At 51.0% G+C, this 23,381-nt stretch overlaps 1 protein-coding gene across 1 annotated transcript in view; it reads right to left on the bottom strand.

The window, feature by feature from the left end:
- Positions 1 to 440: 440 nt before the first annotated feature.
- Positions 441 to 23,381, bottom strand: part of NSMF (NMDA receptor synaptonuclear signaling and neuronal migration factor) — a 57,647-nt gene continuing 34,706 nt past the window's right edge. The window contains exons 4-17 of the mRNA XM_017740281.1: positions 22,180 to 22,656; positions 19,285 to 19,360; positions 17,546 to 17,551; positions 16,981 to 17,049; positions 13,073 to 13,125; positions 11,094 to 11,183; positions 9,372 to 9,493; positions 8,416 to 8,499; positions 7,398 to 7,431; positions 6,813 to 6,883; positions 5,717 to 5,796; positions 4,041 to 4,143; positions 3,586 to 3,661; positions 441 to 1,807 (exon numbers count right to left, since the gene is read on the bottom strand). Coding sequence (XP_017595770.1) covers positions 1,710 to 1,807; positions 3,586 to 3,661; positions 4,041 to 4,143; positions 5,717 to 5,796; positions 6,813 to 6,883; positions 7,398 to 7,431; positions 8,416 to 8,499; positions 9,372 to 9,493; positions 11,094 to 11,183; positions 13,073 to 13,125; positions 16,981 to 17,049; positions 17,546 to 17,551; positions 19,285 to 19,360; positions 22,180 to 22,656 — 1,439 coding nt within the window. The 3' untranslated portion in view covers positions 441 to 1,709. The remainder of the gene's footprint in view (positions 1,808 to 3,585; positions 3,662 to 4,040; positions 4,144 to 5,716; positions 5,797 to 6,812; positions 6,884 to 7,397; positions 7,432 to 8,415; positions 8,500 to 9,371; positions 9,494 to 11,093; positions 11,184 to 13,072; positions 13,126 to 16,980; positions 17,050 to 17,545; positions 17,552 to 19,284; positions 19,361 to 22,179; positions 22,657 to 23,381) is intronic.

Genomic DNA, 23,381 nt, shown 5'->3' with positions numbered 1-23,381 from the left:
GGGGCTGCTCCCCAAAATTACAACCACAGGTATGGCACAGGGGAAGGAGGACTCCACAGATCAGAACACCTAGTTCTCTTTGTAAGTAGTTAAAAGAAGATTTGTACATATATTTTCCTTCACAATCAACAAATTTTAGATACCAGGAAACCAGGAAAATAAGGTAATCCTTCCCTGCTACTTCCTTTGCTTGTGAAAGAAATAACTTGTGTCACCTCCCAGAATTGCCAGTGACCTACACAGACTCTAAGTACTATTTGTCCTCTGAAAGGACAGCAGAATGTGAAAAAAGCCCCATTCCCAAAACCAAAACAGCACCCCTTACCTAACCAAACAAAAAATGAATAGATTCCAAAAGGTACCATCAAATACCAAGTACAGACCTGGGCCCTCAGGCTGCTCTGACAGAGCTCGGGGTTTTCTCTGTCCTACACAGGAAGGGGCTGAGCAGCTCAGACCAAGAAGCAGGTCCTGTAGCAGGGGACAGGGGCGGGTTCTGCACAAACAACTGGCAATCAAGTGAACAAAGGGAAGAGGCAAACTCATGCTCCAAGGCCGTGCTGTGTCCCTCCAGAAGCATTTCTGCCAAATGCCTCAGTGCTCCCCACACGGGAAGAGAGCTCCTCTGCCAACACACAGCAAAACACTGGCATGAACAATTAATTACCATGGCTGTTAATTTCTAATTCATTTTTATACCAAAGCGAGCCTGACCGAGGCTTCCCAGCCAGCTCCCGTGTTTCTAACCTAAAGTATTTCAGCAAAACTAAAGTCCCATAGTTTTGCAAGCAGCAAAATAGAAAGTAATGAAGTTGTGGCTAACTGGAGGAGAACTATACATTCGTGAGAGCAGGTACAGGTAGTGCAGCACAGCTACTCTGAAAGGAACGAACCAAACCAATGCAGCAGACATGCAGGGTCTGCTAACTTACGTTAAAACCATGTTTGCTGGTGATTAAATATGTCTACAGAAGATATATTACCATTCTGAATATATTTTCAAGCAGACTGAAAATACCTCATCTATTGGTTATGGTGTGTTAGTTTTAACTAGTTAAATATCAGGAGGGATTTTACCCCCTCCCTCGCTATAAAAATTGCACTTATTTTCTATTAAACAAAACAAACAAACAAAAAAAGAAGATTTCAATTCTATATCCCAGTATATATTCACATGGAAACGGGATCATCTTGCTCTAAGCTTGCAGGAGTAGGTGTAGCAGTCCTTGCTCTCCAGAACTCCCAGCACAGAAGGTCCCACCAGGACAACCCCCTGCTCCCTCTGTGCTCTGGTGACTTCTTCACTGTAGTGCACGGGTTAACTGGGCTTGTGGGTTTTTTGTAAGAAAACCTGAGCTTCAAAAGTCTTTAAAAGGACCTGGAATCAAATCTGGCCCATTCTGACCCAAAACAGCTCAGTTCTGCCAGGAACTCCATCCTGTCCTCGTTTCACACAGCTCCTCCTGAGGCCCCACGGCTCGGACTGAGGCCAGCGAGGTGTCACTGGCACCCCCTTCCCTCCAGTCTCTCTTGGCCCAGGAGACTTTTCCTCCCGACACTTCTGAGGGCTCCTCCTTCCCTCCCTTTAGCGCTGCTGCCTCCTGTAGGGCTGTGAAGGGCTCCCTGTGCCAATAAAAAAGTCTCTCTGCAATAAAGCATGACTTCTTGGACACTGGTGATGAGCTTCCTCTCGCAAAGTCTTCTCCAGCTCATAAAATGTCATCGTAATCCAATAGCTTGGAGTGCTGGCGGGTCTTCCAGAGGCGGTAAAGGCGGAAGTCAAAGTAAGTCTCAATCATTTGCTTACCTAGAAGTGAAACGAGGCAGAGGGGTCACACCCTGGAGCATGAGGGAGAGGTGACAGAACACAGCAGCACAAACGCCCAGCCCAGCTGTGGGCAGGGCACAGGGACCCAGCCACGGCACAAGGCTGACACTGGGCACGCGGAGGGGCCCGTGAGAACCAAACATCTTTTTAGATCTCCTCAACCATGAACAGTTGCCTGTAATCCCTTGGCAGGGCTTGTTCCCGGGGGCAGGAACTGAGCACAAAGTCTGTCTCCAGACTTTGACCTCTCTGAGTGCTGAGGGGGGCTGGAGAGGATCAGCCACAGCCTGCATGAGGCACAGGGACTTCAGAGGCTACAAACCAAGAGTTAACTCCTTGTAAAGAAACACTAAAAATAATTAACATTGAAAATCCAAATTAAAAAATACGTATTTTTTTAAAGGACCAGGTCATCTCTGTCCTGCTCCTGTCTGTGCCCCCAGCAGTGAGCTCACAGGACACACCAGTGCCAGCTGTGCCCCCCAGCCCCTCTGACTGAAGAGGGTCTCACAGACAGCCACAGAGTGAAGGCCGTGCTCAGGAACTGCATTTGAAAACACAAGGGCAAACAACCCTGCACTCAGACAGGGCTCAAGGAGGGGATTTTCACTTGTGAGGCCTGATTAAGATTAGTTTTAGATGACTTTGCAAAGGATTACTCTTAGTGCATGCCAGACTGATCAAGGGGAAAAATTCAAACGTGTTCTTCAGCCCAGCCTCCTGGAAGCTCAACTGCTTAATGCCTGCACACAGAACCCACTGCCTGGCCTGCTGAGCTGCCCACAAACCCGGAATTTCCCTGCAAGCTGCTCCTGGACACATCCGAGCATGTTTGCTGTGGGATCTGTGTGCAGGCACCGTGTGCAGCCAAACTGATCGTGCACAGAGAAATGAACAGCCTGGGCTAGAGGGAGGTGTCCCTGCCCGTGGAGAGGTTGGAACTGGGGGATCCTTAAGGTCCTTTCCAGCCCAAAGCAGTCTGTGACTCTGTGATTCTGTGAACTCTGCGATTCTGTGAACTCTGCACAGCACCAATGTGCTCAACTCCGGCACATTCCTGAGGGTGAAGGGAGGTAAGAAAAACCAGCAGTGCTGGGGCCAGTGCTGTGGGCAGCAGAGAAGTGCCCAGAGCTGAATCCTGCGTGGTTTTACCTGCCAAGGACTCCAGCAAAGGTAAAAGAACACGGGCAAATTCAGAATCTGTCGCTTGTGAAACTGCACTGCAAATTACTGACATTGACCAGAGAACAGGAAAAATCCTGTAGCTCCTTGAAATATCTTGAGCTACAGGAAAAAAAAAGGGAAAAGGGCCACCAGACTGAGCTGTAGAATGGCTCTGATGGGCCATATCCCAGTTGTTTGTTGACACAATTGACTTGGTGCCAGTGGTCTGAGCTCTGGAGAAGAGACCCCAGCACAGCTGGCTACAGAAAAGGTTCTGCCCCAAGTGCATTTCCTCACAGACTCCTCATGCCCTAATAATGACGGGTTCTCCTACACTCAGCCTGGAAAGCTGTCTCCTTTGCACTGCCAGGATCCTGGGAGAGCCTTCTGCAGCCTCAGGCACTACAAGCAGGGCATTTGAAATGTGAACACGTGCAGGAACTGCAAGGGGAAAACCAGGGGCAGCAGCTGAACTACTCAAGGTGGTTACAAGAAAAACAAAGACCATGGCAGGACTTAAAAGCAGTCAAAACTGTTTTTTCAGGAAGATGCCCCCTGAAGGAGGCAGACTGGTTAGCAAGGAAATGAATTACCTTGAGCTGATAGTTCAAGTGGAGACTCAAAGGCAACCCTATAAGGATTCATTAAGTTTTTCAGATTCTGAAATAGCTGAAAGGAAAACAGACCAGAGTTAGCAGCTGAAAACAATGACGGCTCCTGAGCACCCAGAACTGCCCATCTTTGTTCAGGAAAACCTTCCACTCATGTCTCTTAGAACATCTATCTCACCAGTAAATAAATAAACCAAGTGTTTTGAAAGACTCTTTTCCCCAAAGGTTTCAGTTGTTTGTCCTGCACTCACTAATCCTTCCTCCCCTGCCCCCTGGGAAAGGCACAATCCAGAGGGTGGTTCTCCCACTCACAGCCCCTGTGGGACAGGACAGCAGCACGTTCCCACCCAGCAGAAGAGGCAGGTTTAGAGCTCCTGGCGTGACTCTGGCCTCCCTGAGCCCAGCAGACATTCCAGGGGCGACCCACAAGCTCCTACCTTCTCCCCATTGGGGTTTCCAAGAACATAGCAGCCCATGATGTGGATGATATTTGGTTCAGGATTGACTTTACTCATCAGCCGGCTCAACCTCTTCCAGAAGCTGGAAAAAACAGAATATGTAATTTGAAAAAAATCTCCCTCTCTTCATAGGCATGATTAATGCCAAGGATGTGAGCACACACCACTCAGACAGGGCCCAAGGTTTGTAGCCTGGGCAGGAAACTGCTCAGGAAGAGCCACTGGATCTCAGACAAGGAAGAACAGGGGCAGACCCAGGGCCTGAGGAGCAGCTCCAAGTCATGTGCTAGAGAAGGAGGAGCAGCCCAATGAGCCAAGGGAGCTCCAAGGTGAGGAGAAGGGAGCAAAGTCCCCCAGGAGTGCTTCTGCACAGTTTTACCAAGCATCCCCTCCAGCTTCCTCTCTCCCATCTCTATCAACAACTGCCCTTTCTGAACACGAGGGTTATCAGTGCACTGGTTCATTCCCAGGGCATGAAAGCAGCAGGGAACAGCTGGAGAGATTGTTCTGAGTGAGACAACACAGCCCAGGCAGCTCCATGTCAGCCCGTGCTTGGTGCTGCTCACAGTCACATCCACTTGACGAGCAGTGACTGCGAGCAGGCACTCGGGGCCTGAGGGATGTGAAACACAACCCCCTCCCCTGGGCAGAGGGTTGGGGCAGACTTTTGGGGGACTCTAAAGCCCAGAAATTCCTCCATGGGGGTTCCAACCAGACTGCAGCCTCAGCTTTCCACAGCACTGCCTCCCAGGGACACACAGGCTGCATGGATATGTTCCCTTCCAAGCTCCCAAACTTTCAGCTCTGTGTTCACAGCTTTCTGCAGATCCCTGATTTATCAGCTTGGGAGCAGCTATGCCTGGGATGTGTTCAGAATCGTGGATGTGCACACGTGCTGGAGAATTCCACAGCCAGTGTTTGTGCCAGAGCATAAGATTGCAGAGCAGATGTTGATTTTAATACTCAGTTCTCATGCCAACAAAAAGTTGTGTAGGAGCAGGTTGGTGTACATCCTCTCCCCCACAGCCAGGCACTGTTAGCCAAGCAAGTTTGAGCCAGCACAAGTGAGTAGGCAGCAAAACAGGCAAAGCTTTACTCTCTGCAAGGAGCAGCAAAATTGCTCAGCACTCCCAGCTGAAGGGAGTTAGTGAAAGGCATGTTAGCGAAAAGCCTCCTCAGAAACAGGCTGGACTTTGAGCAGGCTTTGCAGAGACAAATTCCATTTCCCCCTGGCCAGAGCCAGCTGTGGGGGGAACACTCTGGATTTCTGCCATAGTCACCAGCTTAGCAATGGTATCGCAGCACCAGAGGCTCAAGGTGCATGTTCTGGCTTCTGGTCAGCAAAGCTGTTGTTAGTAGAAGAAATACCTTTTTTCTTTCTCCTCTCTTGACAGTCTCTATGCACAGAGACACTAAACAGATAGAAGTATGAATGTCCTGGTGACAGGGCTGCAGCACTCCAGGGACGAGCTCAGCTCTGCCACCTTTGCTGCTGCCCCTGAACGAGCTGCTATTCAGTGCCTCCTCAGTCTCCTCATCCCCTGACCAAGCCACCCCGGCTCCCTTCACTTCTCCTGCTCTACCATGTGCTGCAAACATCGAGCAAACCAGCAGAAAAATGCCATGCAAGCCCAGAACACAACCCAGCCACTCACAGGATCAGATCTTCCTCCTTCTCCACTTTGGCGAAAGTGGCGACTTTGTTCTTTAACAAGTACAAGTGCCCAGGGCCTCCCTGCAAGAGACAGACAGACAGACAGATGGAAACCCCTCTGCACAGGCCCTGAGGAAACAAACCCTGGATGCATTTCCTGTCCTGCCCAGCCATTCCCAGAAGTACCACAAGGGAGCAGGGCAGCCCCGCACTGCGGACAGGCTCAGGGAACATCCGCACACGGGCAGCGTGCTGGGGGTTGGATTCTCTGGTTTTTGCAGTTCTGTGCCCACATCACTCTAGAAAGGCACAATAATAGATAAAAAACGCCTTTGTGGGTGGCTGGAGAGTAATAGGGAAGGCAAGAAAGTCCCTGTCACTTGGGGATGCTGGGGGTGGGCAGAGGAGCAGCTGAGCACTGCAGAGGAACTAACTTGGGCAGCAGGAGGCATGAACAGATTGACACAGCACCAGGAACATTAAAAGCCACAATCTCCAGGTCAGTGTGCAGCAAAGCTGCTCCTCTGCAGCACTGGGCACATGGAGGGAGTTAAGTCAGGTCACCTCCCTCACTTCTCATGGCACAGCTGCCGGGGAAGCCCACAGCTGACCACCAAGAGGAACAGCAAACTGGGGAAGGGAATCCCCAGTAACCCCCAGACCCAGCAGGGCCTGGACTGTCCCAGCCACAGCTCCAGCCTGACCCTTCTGCATCCTCTGGCCTCCAGCTCCCAGCTGAGCCATCTGCCAGGCTGGCCACCACACACACCACTGTCACTGTCACACTGAGGCTGGATGGAAGCTGTAACTATGACACTGCAAGTGCTTGTTCCTGTCCTGGAATGCTTTCTAGGTCTGTGCTGATGCTGCTTTGCCTGGGGTTCCTTGAGAGAATCAGCCCAGCTCTCACTAAATCAGATTTCTGTCACAGCTACTTAAGTCTGCTCTGTGTCTGGGAAACAGGAAGTGAAAGCTCTGCCTTGGCAGTGACTTTAATGGAAGCTGACTTTGGAATATTGGTTCCTCTATGTCACTTTCCCCACAGAAAAAGACAAATTTGTAACAAATCACCCAAGTGCTTAACAACTTTCATGTACCTGGCAAAATATCAGCATCTTCCAGATCTTGCAGCCTTTCCGATAAATGTTAAGTTTCTTCTCTATTTCCTCTGTAAAAAAAAAAACCATGTTGGAAAAGATTAACCATGGGAAAAGTTCAGAATTAATTAATTATTTCTTTACACTTTAGTCCTGAGGGCAGGAAGCTGAACTGGCAGGGGTGCTGGGGGGAGCAGGAAATCCCAGTGTGTCACAGGCCAGAGAAAGGATGGAACAGCACCAGACACTGCTCTGCAGTGATCACAGCCCTGGAGCAGCCCCAGCCCTCCTGGCCCTCTGTCACTGCTCCACTCCCCACCACACATACAATGAACAGGCACCTGCTGCCCCTGTCTCAGTTTCCCTGCCACAAACCAGGAGCTTGGCACAGAAAAGAGGCCACAGAAGTGAAGGCTCATTACAGCAGGACATCCAAGAGCAGCTGACTGACTGTCAGGGGTCACTGGGGTGACAAAAACACCTCTGTGAGTGGCAGCTCAGGCACAGGGCAGCTGAGTGACTGAAATATTGATGGTTACATTTGCAATGGGCAGGAGATAAGAAAAGGAGGTAACACTCACGTACCCAGGATGTCATCAAAGGTGGCGTGTTCATGGTCCTGGAAACCAAGACAGAAGACATCAAAGTTCACTGTCATTACACCAGCTCCCTAATATTCACACAACCCCATTCCCAGGTGAAGGGATGCTCTAAGAGCATAATTACACCAACTGATGGCTGCTGGTCAGAGCAGCAGTAACCCTCACCCTAAACCACATTTCAGCACAGAAGCTGAAGACAGAACAGTCCATGAAGACCAAATCCACCTGAATGCTTGAAGCTGAAGCCTGCAGACTCACCCAAAGCACAGACTGTCCCTCAGATGCAGTCAAGATCAGCAATGCCTATTTCCCCTCCTGGCCCATGTTTTGCAGCCAGCCTCTGGCTTTACCCTGTCCCAGCTGGCTGACAAACAGCTGCACTCCCAACACAGCTGCCTCTGGCACAGCAGGGTCGTAGGAAAAGTGCACAACACTCCAAGGAGGAGATGCAGCAACCCCATCAGCACTGCCTGCTGCACACTGACACTGGCCCGGCTGGGCTCTCAGTCCCACCTTCCCTTGCAAATTAAATGATTAGGAAAAAGAAACCCATGACTCCTCACTGCTGTTTCAGACACCTGCTCAGGCCAGACTCCCAGGGAAAAGCCACAGTTACATTAATGACTGACAGGGATGCCCCACTGCACGCAGGGTGATGGGGCTGGCGGTTCACTGCCGAGCTCCAAGGCCCTGCTTATCCCAAGGATGAGCATAAGGAGGAGCCCTAAGCCTGGCAATGCCTGCCCTGCCTTCCCTTGATAATCCTCCCACGCAGCTTGGCTGAGCCCAAGTGTGCCACTTCTACCCCACCTGACTGTTCCACCTAGACATGAGCCCCCACAAAACTACCCCAGGCCCCAAAACTGGGTTCAACACACCCTCAGCCCCTTCCTGACAGCTTTTCCAAAGCACATCAGTTTTTTGGGGTCACCCTAACAGGCACCAGGGAAATAAATAGTCTCTATGTGACTCCTCAGCCACAGCAGAATTGATTTACTTACGTAGAGGATGGGGATGATGGAGGGGTCGTCCCTGCGGATAATTGTTGGGACATACTCTGCTTTGGGCACCTTGGAAGAAATGAGCTGCAAAGGGGAAAAAAGGTGCAACAGCATGAGGAGAAGTCTCATGTAGAAGTAGAGTCTGGACAGAAGCACAAAGGCCATAAAATAGTGCCCTGTTGAGCTGTTCTCAGGTGTTACTCGAGGTAGCAGCTAACCCAGTCTATCCACAACCCATTGGAAGGTGTTCCAGCCCAGAGCACCCCCAGGCCTGCCAAGTACCCTTGGGTGTCACCACTTCCTTGACCCCCAGGACATGAGCACACAGCTCTGCCCCCCAGCTGCACTGGGCCCAGAACAGTCTGGAAAGGGGAGACTGAGGTGCACAGAGGATGGAGCAGCTTGTGCACCACCATGGATGGCTGTATCCCAGTGAGGATCATTCCTGCAAAGCCTCCTCCTGGCTGTAGGGAGCGTTCAGCTTCTGGTGGGACCTGCACAGGGTCCAGCCAAGGGCTGGCACTGCACCAGGCACAGCAGGCACAGGGCTGCAGGCATCAGACAGTGCCTGACAACTCTGGCTGAAGCCTCAGCTGGCTCCAGCAGCACCAGAGCCTGAACTCTCTTGTGATTCCAGGCCCCTCAGTTCCTCGCTCTGGGAGCAGAACTGACAGGGGTGCTCAGGTCTCTATTTTCAGGGTTAACAAGCCTCAGGCTGACTTGATTCTGTGCTGGTGTCAGTCCTGCTCTGATTCGGACTACAGACCCCTCCTTCTACTTTTCTTTCAACGCATTATCCCCAGCAACAACAGATCTGAACCCATGTCATGTCTTGGTTCATCTCTGAGTGACCCTCACAGACACCTGAGGCAGTGCCTGTAAAACAGACTGCCCAAGAAGATCCTGAACTTAGCAGCACTGAAAGGATAGGCAGAGCCTGAGCTGGAAATGCTCACCATTATTTTTGGTGGAATAAAGTCTTCTCCGTCACATGCCATGGCTTCAAGTTCCTTTTCTGCTTCCCAGTTCAAGTCAAAATCACCATCCAGAGTCCCGCAGGAATCCTGAAGGTCATGGCCTGCCAGAACACAGGGAGCATTACAAGGGCAGAACAGCCTTCCCCACTACTCCATCCTGCCTTGGCAGCTTCCTCACAAGAGATGCCACGAGACTCGTGCCCTCTTGTCACCCACAGAGTGACAGACACCACTTTGGGGCTGGTGTCTTCAAACAGACAAACACGTAACAAATGAAGAGTGCACAGAGAGCTCACACCACGTGTCACAGAACTTCATCACTCTCGCAGTCACCAAGCTTGGTTTTCAAATGCTAAGACACAACAATCACCCTGTCACTCCAGAAATGGGGAAGGAGACAGAACGCAGACAGACTCTCTACACTTCAGCACTGCCAGGCTGATAAGCAAAAGTCCAAAGACTTCAAAGCTGGTCTCCTTGTAGTAATTACTGCTCTGACTACATCTTTTGAGGGATTATAAAGAAAATCTGCCTTGTTGGTCAGCCTGATCCTGGCAGAGAAGTCTTAGAGCGTGAGTGAGGACAGCTGCAACAAACACAGTCATATTGCAACAGTAGACTCGAACTTGCTCTCCAAATTGACCTTACCTGTTGGCCTTCAATGCCTCCTGGGGAAAAAAACATCTGGAAGGAATATAATTGACCATTAAAGGTTAAAAATAGAGATGGTTGCTGGACTGAGGAAGAGAACCGAGGTGCCACTGTTTGTGCCTTTGGGGATGTCCGAGTGTCGCTGGGCAGTGCCTGGAGCCTGTCTGAACCACGGCTTTTCCATGGCTTTTCCATCCGCCTCCGGGCAGCTGAGGGAGCAGGGAGGAGTCAGACTGCCAAACAACAGGGTCATGTTTTGAACCTGGCCTTTCACACACCTCCCCCTGCAACCTGGGTCTTCTACACCTAGCAGGGCCAGATCTCATGCTTACCTGGTAGATCAGGTCATTTCATTAGTGAAATTCACTTCAACATGGGCAAACTCATATCCACCAAGCTCCTGCCTACAGGCTTGCAATAAAATCTGTGTAAAACAGCCATTCCCTTTATAAGAATACAGTGGGAAGATGCTGGCATTCCTTCCTGTAAATGAACACAACAGCATCTCAGTCCCCTCAAGCAGAACATGGCAGCATTACTGGGGATTCCCAGAGGGATTCCTGGCAGCCCAAATGAAGATCAGATTGCCCCAAGCTATCACCTGTGCAGGAAATCAAAGCTCCATCTCATCAGCTGTGTTCTTGAGCTATTCCAGGCTAGGAAAGAGCTCAGAAGGGGCTCCTGCATGGGAAGCCACATTAGCCCCACTACAGTGAAGGTAGCCTTGGACTGGTGAGCTTCCAGAGAGGTTGTTTTGGTGCCAAGAGGATAAGGGATGATGGGAACAGAGGGCTGTAAGATAGCTGTACCACTGGGTACCCTTTGGCAAAATAACCTGAGGTTGGATGAGTTGTGCTCTACAAATAAATACAGGTACACACAGATGAACAGGTACATACACCTGGAGCGCTACCTGCTCCGATCTCAGGAAACTAAAAAAGGATCACAGACAGGACAGAAGGGCACAGAGGAGTTACTCCAGTGGGACTCCAGTCAACAACTGCTGGAGGGTTTGCCCACAGGAGGAAGCTCAAAGGACTCAGAACTCACTTTCTCGAGAGTCATGGAAGGAATCAGCTTTGATGGGAGTCGGGTCACTCCAGGACCTGCTGAAGCTCCTCTCACGCCGTTCGGCAAATGCTAAAGGATAAAACCAGAGCACGACATTAACAGATCCCAAAGCACCTCTGCTGCTGCCAGCAAACAAATCATCCAGCAGATTGCCACCAAAGCCACACAACACAGACTCCCCTGGGCTGGTCCTTCCACTTGCCAAATGTGAGTCCTTTCCACACAGCAGAGACAAAGTGCCCACTTGTGCACACGATGGGACGTGGAACACAGAAAAAGGACAACACTTGATGGTCTCTCCTTAAATGCACACGGCTCAAACCTCAATTAAACCAAGGCCATTCCAGTGTCCCAGTGTAAGTGCTCGGACTCCAAGGCCTCACAGAAACATGCACTGCACAGCTAATGACACCTGCATGGCCAGAAGAAGGCTGTAGCTTTCCAGTCAGTTCTGCCTTCATGTTCTATTGGCATCCCAGTCGGAGTTGGGAGGGGATCTCTCTGGAAAGCTCATGCTTTCTACATTTTATTGCAAAAGAGGAAGTCCTTCAGCCTTTGCTTGCCTGCACTCTTGTGAGCACTACTCATGCCTTTTCTTTCCTCCCAAGGAGTGCTGCATTGTTTGCACCGGCATTTCCCAAGCACAATCCAAGGAGCTTGGCTCAGACGGCTGCACCACAGGCAAATTCCTGGGAACTGGCAACCACCATGTCTGACTTGGCAAGCCCATGTGAGAGCCATTATGCTGGGATTAACAGCCACTTATGGGCACTAATAGCTATTTCTGGTGGCAGACAGAGTCTGCAGCAGGGAATTGAGTAACAGCAGCGCAGGAATTCACTGCGGATCAGCATCACAAGAGCAGCCTGTCCTCTGCTGAAGTGTGTCCAGGGTGGATGTCTGGGGAGACAAACCACATCTTCAGTTCTTCAGGTGATCCCCATCCTCAACTTTTAGTTAAACCCAGGCATTTTGCTACTGTGCACAGGAAGAAAGCTTTGAAAACATGACCCAAGAGTTCCTGAGGCAGAGACACGCCTGAGCTTCCCGGAGGTGAGCCCTGTCCATGTCAGGCAGTGCAAATTCAGATGCCAATGAAGACTCTGGAAAGGGCAAAGCTCTTTGCCCATCACTTCCCACAGCACATGAGAAAGGAAAGAATGCAAACTGAACTCAGCAGCGCTTTGCTGTCTGTGGGCACTCTGTAGATGATGCCTGGCCAGGGGGTGGGAAGAACAAGCTGTTTTCTCTTCTGGAGCAATCCTCAGCTCTCAGGAGCACGTTACACCACTTTCACAGCTCTAAGGGAGTTGCTCAACCAAGTTATGGAGGATTGTTGCCTTCTCCAGGGAAAGGGAACTGCCACTTTGCAAGCCTAAGAGATAATTTCTTCCCCAGTGAGGCGTAACGCTCCCTGATTTCCCCCTTGCTCCAATCTCTTCCCTGATCCTCTTCTTTCTTCCTTCCACCATCCTCTCAGTTCCCACCAGGCAACTTTCCCCCAGGTCCTGCTGTGGAGATGGCGGTGGGACAGGGGAGGAGGGGACAGCCAGCACTCTGTGTGGCACATGGAGCCACAGCTGGTCACAGCTGCAGAGAGAGGCCAGGCAGCTCTGCTGGACTCCCAGCTCGGGTTCTCCTCACTGGCCTCCACACCAGTGATCACCAAAACCCTCGCAGGGGACACAGATGCTGCAGTGTTCCTTCCATGCCTTGCACCAGAGATGTCCCACAGCCATGGCAGAGGGTCCTTGGGAACAGCCTCCAGGCTGCTGCAGGCATCCACGTGTCCTGGACACTTGCAACCACCTGGCCTTCTTGTTTGTAGGGTAAAATGGCACCAGCAGGTCAAATCCTCTCTCCAGCCCAAAGCCAGGTCCTCTCAACCCACATCTGCATGTGACAGAATTCCCACAAATCCCAGCTCCTCACAGCCACATTTCCAGGTGCTCACTTACTTTGTGCTTTAACCCTTCGGCTCCCCACCATGCGGAGGTGCTTCCGAAAATTCCTGCAAGAAAGGCCAAACACAATGTTTGAGGAAGGTGACACGAAGCAACACCTGGACTCAGGACTGTGAGAACAGGGAGGAAGAAAATAAAATGGGGATGATGGTGTATTTCCTTCTGGGCTTTCCAAAGCTGGAGACCAGGTCCCCAAGCCGCAGTGATTCAGTGCTGGGGATGGTGATGTTTGTTGAGGGGGGCTGTTCTGAGCTGCCTGGGCTGCTGGCACAGGGCAAGTGGGGTCCCACAGGGCAGCCCCCTGCTCAGGGATGCTTTCCCTTTTCTATGGTTAAGGTTTACCTGTGCTGTACTTGCTGAGCACACCCACTGCCCGTGCTGGCAGTGCTCCCTCTTTCAGTAACTGCTCCCCTCTCTCCAGCAGGAACGTGGGGTGCCCAGGCTCTGCACACACCATGCTCGTGGCTGTGCTCATTCCCAAACACAGCAGCTCCTAAATGCTCTCCCCTGCTGTTGGTAACCATGCAGCCCATGCTGCTCTCCAGGGGGAGACCAAAGCAGGTTCTCCCTCCTTGCACAGCAGAGTTCAGTGATGCTGCCTGTCCCCACGGGCCTGCTCTCCCCGTGTGCTGCCCTGCCCTGGCCTCACAGGCAGGTCCAGAGGGGCTGCAGAGCACACAGCTCTGAGGGAAAGCCCTGGGGAGCAGCTACACCCCAGAGTCAGGTCTGTGTAAAACAATGTCCTGGCCACTCCTGAGAGGCCACGGCAAAGGGACTCTTTGTCCTCCAAGTGTAAGGGACCAGTTGCTTTTCGTTTCTCATCACTCACTAGGCAGGAACAGGACAGGAACAAACAGGACAGCAGAAGAGACAGGGAGAAGCAGCACCAAGAGAAGTGTCACCTCTCCATGAACCCTATTTAGTGACTGTGGCTTCACCCCACAGTGCAGCCCCAGGATGACAGAGAGCCCATGCACTGGGCACCCTACATGGAGTGGGGGAGCCTTCCTGGATTCCTCGTGCCCCCCAACACACAGGGCAAACACCAGGCAACAGAGACCACAGCTGGTGAAAGGGTAAGTCACAAGCTGTCTGGCTCACACACAGGTTAGTGGGATGAGTAAGGACATGGTACAACCATGCAGATGCTGTAGCAAACTGACTGGACCAGAAGACACTTACAGCACTGACACGAGGTTGTTCAGATAAACTTGGATACATCTGCTCCTATGCAGAGATCCACACAAACACAGCCCTCACGGGACAGCACCTAACCCACATCACCTCCTGCACTTCCTCACTTTGGCCTGGGATCCCTTGTTGTCATCAGGCTCCAAATTCAGCAAGAAGGAAAACCAGCAGCTGGGAGCAGCATCATTCCACACCAAATTTCCATCTGCGCTTGGGCTTGGGTTTCCCAAAGATTTATTTTATCTCTACTTGGGTACATGAAGATTCCACTGCTGTGGATGAGACAAGTGCCCCTTCAGACACATCACTGGCCTGGCTCTCTGTGCAAAGCCTTCTGGGGTGCACCATCACTGACAACTGGGTCTGTCTTACAGTGCATTAGACTAAAATCCAAATAAATACAGTATTTTAAGGGAACCAGGGCTGTTCTTTACACAAAAAGGTCTCAGACATGTTATATGGAAATCTTTCTGGTCTGTTGTGAGCCTGAGATCATACCAGACACTGAGAACTTGTCAACTGCCAAGGCCACTGTCACATCCTTTGGGCTTTTGGTATTTTGGAGTAAAATCCACTTTTCTGTTAAATGCTCAGCTGTCCTCTCCACAGGGGAGTTTCTTCAGACCTTGGGGGCAGATGGGTAAAGCAGCCTTTGGCATGGAAAAAGGTTGCTCCCAGCTGCCTGGACAACTTGCGCTTTCCCATGAGAGACCTAAATACCATCCCCTAAACACTGCTGAGAGCAGCTCCAAGAAAATTCCAGCTGTTCAAGGTTAACCACTGCACTAAATACTCAGAGAATGGGACAAAGGCCTTTTGCTCCATCTCTTTTCTTCTAGAAAAAAACCAGCACTTTGGAAAGGAGGTGCAAGTCTGGGACTGCCTCTTAATGTGGGCATGCTGTGAACACCTAGATCCTTCTGGGGGCTTCTTGCAGCTGCCTGGCTCCTCAGGCTCCTCTGTACCTGCATATCAGCGTGACAGGACTGGCCCTAGGGAAGCTGCAACCAGCTCTGTGAGCACTGGGGCTCCCCAAACCTGCCAAGCCTTCCTGCTTGGTTCCTGCAACTGCACCCAGAAACTCTGTGGCATTTGATCCCTTGCAAGATCCCTTCACCCATCATGACACAACCAGAATCCCTCAAGTTTCAGCAACGAAATCTCCTTATCACTCCCTTTTCTGAACAGTGCTCCTCCAGTGTGCCTCACGATCTGCATGACCCCATGGCACCTCCAGAGTACCCCTCCAGGGTACCCATCCCAGCCAGAGGGGCTCCAAGACACGGCAGTCCCACTCCACACCCTGCAGCTCTGCCTGTGCAGTGGGTCACCACACTCTGCCCAGAAGTCTTTTCACTACTCAAACTCCTGGCAGCACCTCCCACATTCTCCTCCCTGGCTGCTCCTGCAGTGGGCAAAGCTCAGGGCATCCCTCAGTCCATAGGCAGCATTCCTGTGGCCACACCCCACAATCCAGCCTCCCTGGACACCAGGACTCAGCACTGAAGGGGCTGTGTGAGAACAACTGAACCCTGAACAGCCACGAAGGGCTGCACAACAAACACCCAAACCCACAGCGGGGTCCTCCTCACTCCCTGGAGGAGAGAGCTGAGCTCTGCCAGCAATCCCTGCAGCCAGAGCCCCAGCACTGCTGTCCCAGCTCCTCTCTGGGACGCAACAGACACAGACAGGCTCCCACTGGGCAGCCCTGCCAAGGGCTCTACCAAGGTACACAACTGCTCCTGCACTCACAGCCCACAGGAACAACCCACTTGCTAACCAAGACTTGCCTCTGCCTAACAAATTCTGAGAAATCTTTTTAAAGATACACTGTCTATTTGTTTAGAGTGTCTTTAGTTTGGATTTTTATTTCTCTTTGTTATTGATGAATAAACACTCACCACCCTGCAGTTGCAAAAAAAAAAAAAAAATTGCCTGGCAATTTCTCAGTTAAGAAAACCTGATGTTTTTCTCCCACTTGGTTTTGAACAGCGCTGAAGTGATCATGGCAGTTTTTTACCAATGACACATGCTGTGTTATCCTTTTTAGTAGCCTTGGCACATTTCAAAAACCAAACCAAAATTCTGATTCCTACTGTGAGTGATGTGCCATAGGAAGCCTGCAGAAGGAAACCAGGTCCTTCTGTAATACCTGGACAAGGAATCAGTCCCCATCCACTTTTATTTCCCTTCTATTATTGAAAAAAAAAAGATTTAAAAGTAGACTTCTGGTCACTAGAGATGTCAATTTTGCCCAGGTCTCAGATTTTTGAGGTGCATTTGTAGATGCAGCAACAGCACACAACTGTATTCATCTAACCTCAAACAAATTCCTGCCTGTGGCAGGGGAGTTGGAACTAGATCATATTTTAGGTTTCTTCCAATCCAAGCCATTCTGTGATGATATGAAATTCCAAGTTGGAATGGGGAAATTGCATCTTTAATTTTTAAAGTTTGTATTTTTCTGCCTGAGACACAGATCGTGTGTATTGTATCTGCAAGGTTAAAAGCAACTTGACAGTGTTCTTTAAGAAGATGGAGGTCAGCTATCCTGAGCATCATTCACCTCCACAGCTCCAGCAGAGCCACTGCCAGTGTCCCCAGGACAGCACAGAGACAGGGACAGCCACGGTCAACGGCACCAGGGTTCAGTACTGACCCCAGGGGCCCATGCAACACCAGCCACAGCTACGGGAGGGAAGGGGCCCTACCTCTGGATAAGAGCTGCAGAATCATTCTCTCGTTTCCGTCTCTTCCTCTCTGCGTAGCCCCTGAACGCCCTGGGAAACCATTTCAAGCCATTAACCAAGTCCACAGCGTGGAAGTGGAGAGGACAAGGGACACACAGAGGGAAGCTCTCAACAACAGAGGTTGTGCTGCCCTGGGGCCGGGCAGCACCGCGTGTGGGCCAGGGCTGGGCAGGGCACTCAAACCACAGCTCCTCACTCCCTAGGGCTGCTCCTCAAACATCAGAACATGGCCCAAAGGAGCAACCACCATCCCTGCTCTGGAGAATGGACCTGGGAGCTGCAGGCACACCCCCTCCACACACCAGGATCGAGAGGGACAAAGTGTGCCAGCAACTGAGGGCTGCACTCGGAGGATGATGGTTTGCTGGGATCCGTGTAGGCCTTCCAGGTGTAGCCACCTAACCTCCTGCCAGCTGACAGACAGCCCTAGCACAGGGAAAGCACGAGTGAGTATGATGGACTGGAAAGGAAAGTTTATCCAGGACACCAACAGACAAGGAAATAAAAAAACTAAGATTATACTTACGAGATGCTAGAGATTCCAGGAGACGCAGGGAAAAAGAGAGAGAACAGGAATTCATTAGTGCTCAGCCCCAGCCAGTGTTCTGAGGGAATTCTCACTCCAGAAGGAATATCTCTTGTTAGGTGGAAGGAAATTGCATTTTAAATTAAACATTTTCAGTGGTGCGACTCCTCCTTGACTGAGCTCAATCCTCCCTGGGGCAGGGCTGACACGTGGCTTGGATGCAAACTGAGCTCCCCGTAGACCCAGAGGATGTGCAGATGTACAAGAGCTGTGTGTGGCCTGCCAGGCTGCACCACCACGAGCTCCTGGAGCAGGGAGAGCTGCTCCCACCATGACAAACTCTGCTGAAGCTGGCTCATGCTGCCTGCTCCATGAAGGGAACGAGCGCAGCAGGTTGAAAATGCTGGAGCAGAGGCCAGGGGCACCTGGGGAGTCATCCCAGCCCCTTAGGGAGGTGCCCTGAATTTCTGGAGGAGTTTCTGTGTCACTTCCAGAGGCAGCACAGAAGCTCCAGAAATGTTAACCACGGGAGTTGTGCTCCTCCAGGGCTCCCTCAGGGCACCATTTCCCAAAACAACCCCACGCTGGCCTTCAAGCCCTGCAAGCTCTGCCACAGGGACCATCTGCAACAAATCTGCCCAGGAAATATGAATTCAGACAGCAAAGGCAGTCTCCAAATGTGATTTTGCACATGGTTTGTGGGTCAGATCAGAACTGTGAAATGCCATTGACTGTTATCAGCCAATATTTTTTAAATGTTTTTTTTCTGGGGGGTGCAGCTACCCCACTCCTCAGCTCCAGATCCAGCCCTCCCTGCACCAATCCTTCCAGGTCTGATCCAGTCTGGGTTATCCCAAGAGAAATAATCAGCCTCTTTTCAGGGTTTGGGAAGGGAAAAGTGCAAGGGAAAGAAGAAATGTCAGAGAAGCAAGAGTACAAAAAGGACACCAGATTAGACAAGAAGAAAACAGAGAGCGCCAGAGGGCTGAGGGTGTCCCAGACATTGGAAGAAGCACACAGGAAAAAGGTGACAAGGCTGGAGAAGGGCCTTGGAAAGCAGAAAACTGTCTCATTTTCCTCACTGCTTGCCTTAGTCAGGTAGGAAATACTTGAAACCAGGAAGGCAGCACTCCCTGGCAAGCCAGGTACAACTGGGAAACGAGGCTCCCATTACTCTCTTCAGCCCTTTGAGAGCTGCCTCCTCCCAAAACACAGCACCCAGGGACCTGCATGGAGTGTGGAGGGAAAGGCTCCTCCTAACTCACATCCCTCCAGACTTTGCAGGGATTTTACTGACACTTTCACACATCCAGAGCTGCAGGGCTACACCTTATCCCAGAGGAAGGCACCTCTCTGGGGTGAGGGATGCAGGGCAAACCTGGAATAACCTTCCCTTGGGAAGTGGGTGCAGCAGAAGCAGCTGGTGGAGGGTCTCAGCTGGTGATCCCACAGGACCCTCACTCTGCAGAGGCAGCCAGGCCACAGTGTCACAGACAAAACCAGGGAAGCAGAGGAGAGCTGGGTAGCCCAAGCAGTTAAAGAAGGTAAAACCAAACAAATGAGAGCAGTAGGAAAAAACTAGTAAGTGGGAAAGAAAATTAACAACAGACAAGTTCCTCTCTTTCTTTCTCATCTCTGAACAGTGATGCCAAACACACAACTCCTGCTCCAGGCTCTCAGCTTTGAGCAGGTTACGGACTCAGATACAGAACAAAAGCCACAGCAGTGGTTTCACTTACGCTTGCATAGTTGTAGTAGCAGTGTGAAAGCTGAAGAGGTTCTCTTTTGGGAACCAGGTTCGTATGGGGACATCATCTGCAAGAGAGAGAGAGCAAAGCCTGAGCACCCAGTAGGCACAGACATCCTTCAGCCAGCCAGATTTCCTTCCCAAGCTCTTTCTCTCAGGACTTTCCTTCAGCATCCTGCCTTGACTGAACAGGAGATCAGGAGTCTCATCCTCCCCATATAAATGCACACTGCCACCAAGTGCTCTGTAAATTCCTGCTAAGCCAGTCTATCAGGCTACTAAGTGAAGAATAAAAGCTCTATCTTAAGCATAGGAGATTAGAATAATCCAAGAATTACAGAAGTGACATTTGAACTAGGAAAAAAAAAACAGGGAAAAGAAACATTTTTCATTAAAAGCGTTTTCCAGTCTCTGCCTTTTCCTTTATACCATTGATTTAAACTGTCCCATTCCTCCAATCCTTTCTGATACAGCCTAGTAGAAGATGAAAAGTGTTTACCTTCCACTCAGAACAGTAAGCCTGAAATATCCTCTCTTTTTCTGCCATGGAAGTTTCAACAAACCCCTCACACACCTGCTCCTGCTGACTTGGCCTTCAGGAGTTCCTCTGGTTTGGAAGTCAAACCACCCATCAGCTCCAACAACCTGCAGGTAACTGAGCTGATTTAGTCACCTCTGTTTGTAAACTGCCCTGCCCATCACCTTCACTGAACGACCACTAAGACAAAAAGGAAAATAAGTCACCAGTTATGTGTGTGGTGACCAGGAGGAGGAACCTGCCCAAGCTGAGGCTGCAGTCAGGCAGGCAGGGAATCAGAGGGGTGTGGAAATCCACTGGCACAACACCTGTGAGATCTCAGTGGGCTGGATTCCTGGGGTTTGGGGCTGTCTGATTTTTCATCTTGCTTCACACCCAGTTTGTGGCTCCCTTGCCTAATGCCTTGCCCCATGTTGCTGATTGTGTCTTGCTTCAGTCATTCAAGTCTTCAGATCTGACAATATTTAATATTCTGGCATTGTCAAGGTATTTTTTACCTCACTTTCACTTGGCCCAAGCCCAGTCAAGCTCTACATGCCCTCTGCAGCTATCTTACCAAATGTTTTGTACAGATCATCACATCCTACAGATTATTCCCTGAAAGTACAGGAAGTGCTGCAATTACAGATGCAAAAAATGCTAACTGCAGCTGGGGAGCCTTCCTTTGAAGTGCAGCTTCCAAGAAATCTATAGAAAGCTGTACCAGACACTCCTTCTCAGCTCACAGTTTACGTCAAGTCCTGTTTAAAGGCACTCCAAGGAAATATATGTACGTTAAATGAAACTGCATTTCAGTATGCTAAAGACTTCTGATGCAGTCCCAAAGTCTACTCTCCTCCAAAACACAGAGACAGAAGCAAAGCAGAACAACCCAGGCTGTAAATGAATTACTTGTTTGAAGCCTCCAACCCACAGAAGTGGTGAAGGAGAAGTTGTACAAATTCCTTTTTAGCCAACAATTCTGTACAGGCTTCTCAGGGACTACTCATCTCAAAGCACTGACAATCTCTCAATGTGTTTTACAGCTTTTAAGCCACTAGCTTTGGTTCAAAGCAGAGCTTATGAACAACAGCTAATATCCTTAGGAGGCTTTGCATGCACCATCACTGGGAGCTTTCTCTCCTTTTCTCATAGATTGGAGTTACCTTAGGAAATATATCCCTGCCCTCCACACAGCACTCAAAGGAGAATAAAGGATTTGGGACCCTTCAGAGGGTAGAACATCAGCAGAGGAGCTCACAGGTGGGGACTGGGCAGCACAGCTCAGCTCCAGAGCTCATTCACTGAATTAAAATTCAGATTATGGGTATGGCTGTTGCTGCCAGGAGCAGGCAGCACATCCTTTCTGGCCAGGCAGAGCAACTTGTTCTCCTTTCTTGTCACCATCAACTGTGAGGAAACTGTGGAGGAGCCACGGGCTTGCTAAGACTGGAGGGACACCACCACCACATCCAGCATCTCCAGCCACTTCCCACTGCACCCAAATCCCAGCACCTCTGTCCAGGAGTGGCTGTGTCTGTATCAGATGCTGGGAGCAGCCCAGGAGATGACAGCTTGTACTTCCCTGGAACGGTGTCAGGCATCATAAACTCAGCATCAAAATCCATACTCAGGGATGCCAGAGGGGCCTGGCTGCTGTAAGTGTTGGTTTGCAGCAGCAACTTGTCATGTAAATGCAAACAGAAGCAGCACTGTCAGGTCAACCCCTGGGGAAATCAGCCTCTCCTGCCTCCACTCCTCTCTGCTCCCTTATCCCTGCTAGCCAGGCAGGAAGGACATGCCAGGGAATTCTTCTTGCAAAGAGAAGAATGTTCCCTGAGAACATTGAGCAGGGAAGAAAGGAGGGAATGAAGTCCAACACTGTGTAATTTGCTAGTATCTATGGGAAGCCCATGAGGTGGCACTACATGAGTGGCTTCCAGCGCTGCAAACAAGCATTTTGGGAACACACCAAAGTACAGAACACCATAACCTGAGCTGCTGCTCCCACAGAGCAGTTCACAAAGACTTCCACTGCCCAGCGAGAGGCAGAGAGAGGATCCTGCTCTGAGCTGCCTCTGGGATGAGCATGGATGTAGGGCTTTGACAGAGTCCTTCCTCTCTTGCTCTTCCTCCACAGAAAAGGAGCTCACTGAGCTGCATGAAGGTGTCATGAAAACCACCCAGAGCAGCCACTGATGACCAGGAGCTTGGATGAGCTGGCCTCCAACTGAGCTCAGCTTATTTCAAACTCCTCCTCTGACAACCCCTTTCCAGAAACGCTGGTCCAAGGTACCAGAAGGGCCCAGAATCAAAACCGTGCTGGGATGAGACGGGTGTCACCTTTGGTGTCACCCAGCACTCACTTACCAGACACTCGATCGACACTGTACATCCTCTCCAGCCTTTTCCTGTGCCACCCAGCCTCGCCAGGTGGGTGCTGCTCCAGCTCAATGGATTGCTGGGAAGGGGCAGCCAGCCTGGTGCAGTTGGGGCACTCCTTGGAGCCCTGGCGGCCGCCTGGCCAGGCCTTGCAGTGCCGGACGCCGTGCGAGCCGCCGGCGCCGTGCCCGTGGTGCCCGTGGTGACACTCCTCGTGGGCAGCCCCCTTCATCACCACCAGTTCCATGCTGTCATTCTCGTGCTCCGACAGCATCGGCCTCTCGCCGGAGATGGTGTAGACTCGTGGCTTCGGGCCCTCGCTCGGCATCTTCTCCGCCTGCTCCTCGGTGAAGCTCCTCTCGAATTTGCCGTCCGAGATGACCGAGAGCCTGCGCTTGTTCTGGGCCGCCTGCTGCATCTCAGGGGAGTCCTCCTGCCCGATGTAGGAGTCTGCCAGCAGGTGATCTGAAACGAAAGGCACATTTTCCTTAAAGCAAAGCCCCACAGACACTGGAAAATTCAAGAGGCTCTTTGCTACTGCTGTGTAAGGGAGACAGATACAGGAGGTCCCTGCAGGAAGCGTTTCAGATGAGCCTGTGCTCACTGCCGCCTTCTAAACCTCCAGAGCAGGCACTGAAATGAGAGATATTTCTCACAGAGGCCCAATATTTTAAGCACGTGGCGCCACCAAACAAGGCTAGAAGCAAAAGCAGGTCTCACTGCACGGCCTGAAAATGCTGCCATGCAAGACAGCCCTGGTTCAGCTGCAGCTCTGCTCAGCCACACGAGGGCTACGGAGCTGGTCACAGTCTGCAGGACAAGGACCAGCACCAACTTCTCCAAGTGCCAGACTCTGAGTGTTTGGCACGTTAAGTTCTTTCAGAACACTGGCAAAGGGGCAAACCAAGAAGGTTTGGGGTTGGTTTTTTTTTTCCTCCTGATTTTCTGCCAGGTGGTTTGACATGAAAGAAATGCAGCAAGATTTCAGCTGACAGCTGCAGCACAGCACCCTGCTGCCGGCACACCCCGGTCTCACATATGGCCACGGCATGGCCCGTGGGAGCTGTCCTGAAGGAAAACACAGCCACTGCCTTTGTAGGGTAGGAAGATCGAAAGGAGAGAGGCCCATGAGTGCAACTATCTTTGGAGCCCACACACTGGATGAAGTGCCAGGAAATCTCAGCATTTCC

Source organism: Corvus brachyrhynchos, unplaced genomic scaffold (genome assembly GCF_000691975.1).
Source record: "Corvus brachyrhynchos isolate BGI_N302 unplaced genomic scaffold, ASM69197v1 scaffold305, whole genome shotgun sequence".
Lineage (NCBI taxonomy): Eukaryota > Metazoa > Chordata > Aves > Passeriformes > Corvidae > Corvus > Corvus brachyrhynchos.
This window is presented reverse-complemented; position numbering and strand designations above follow the sequence as displayed.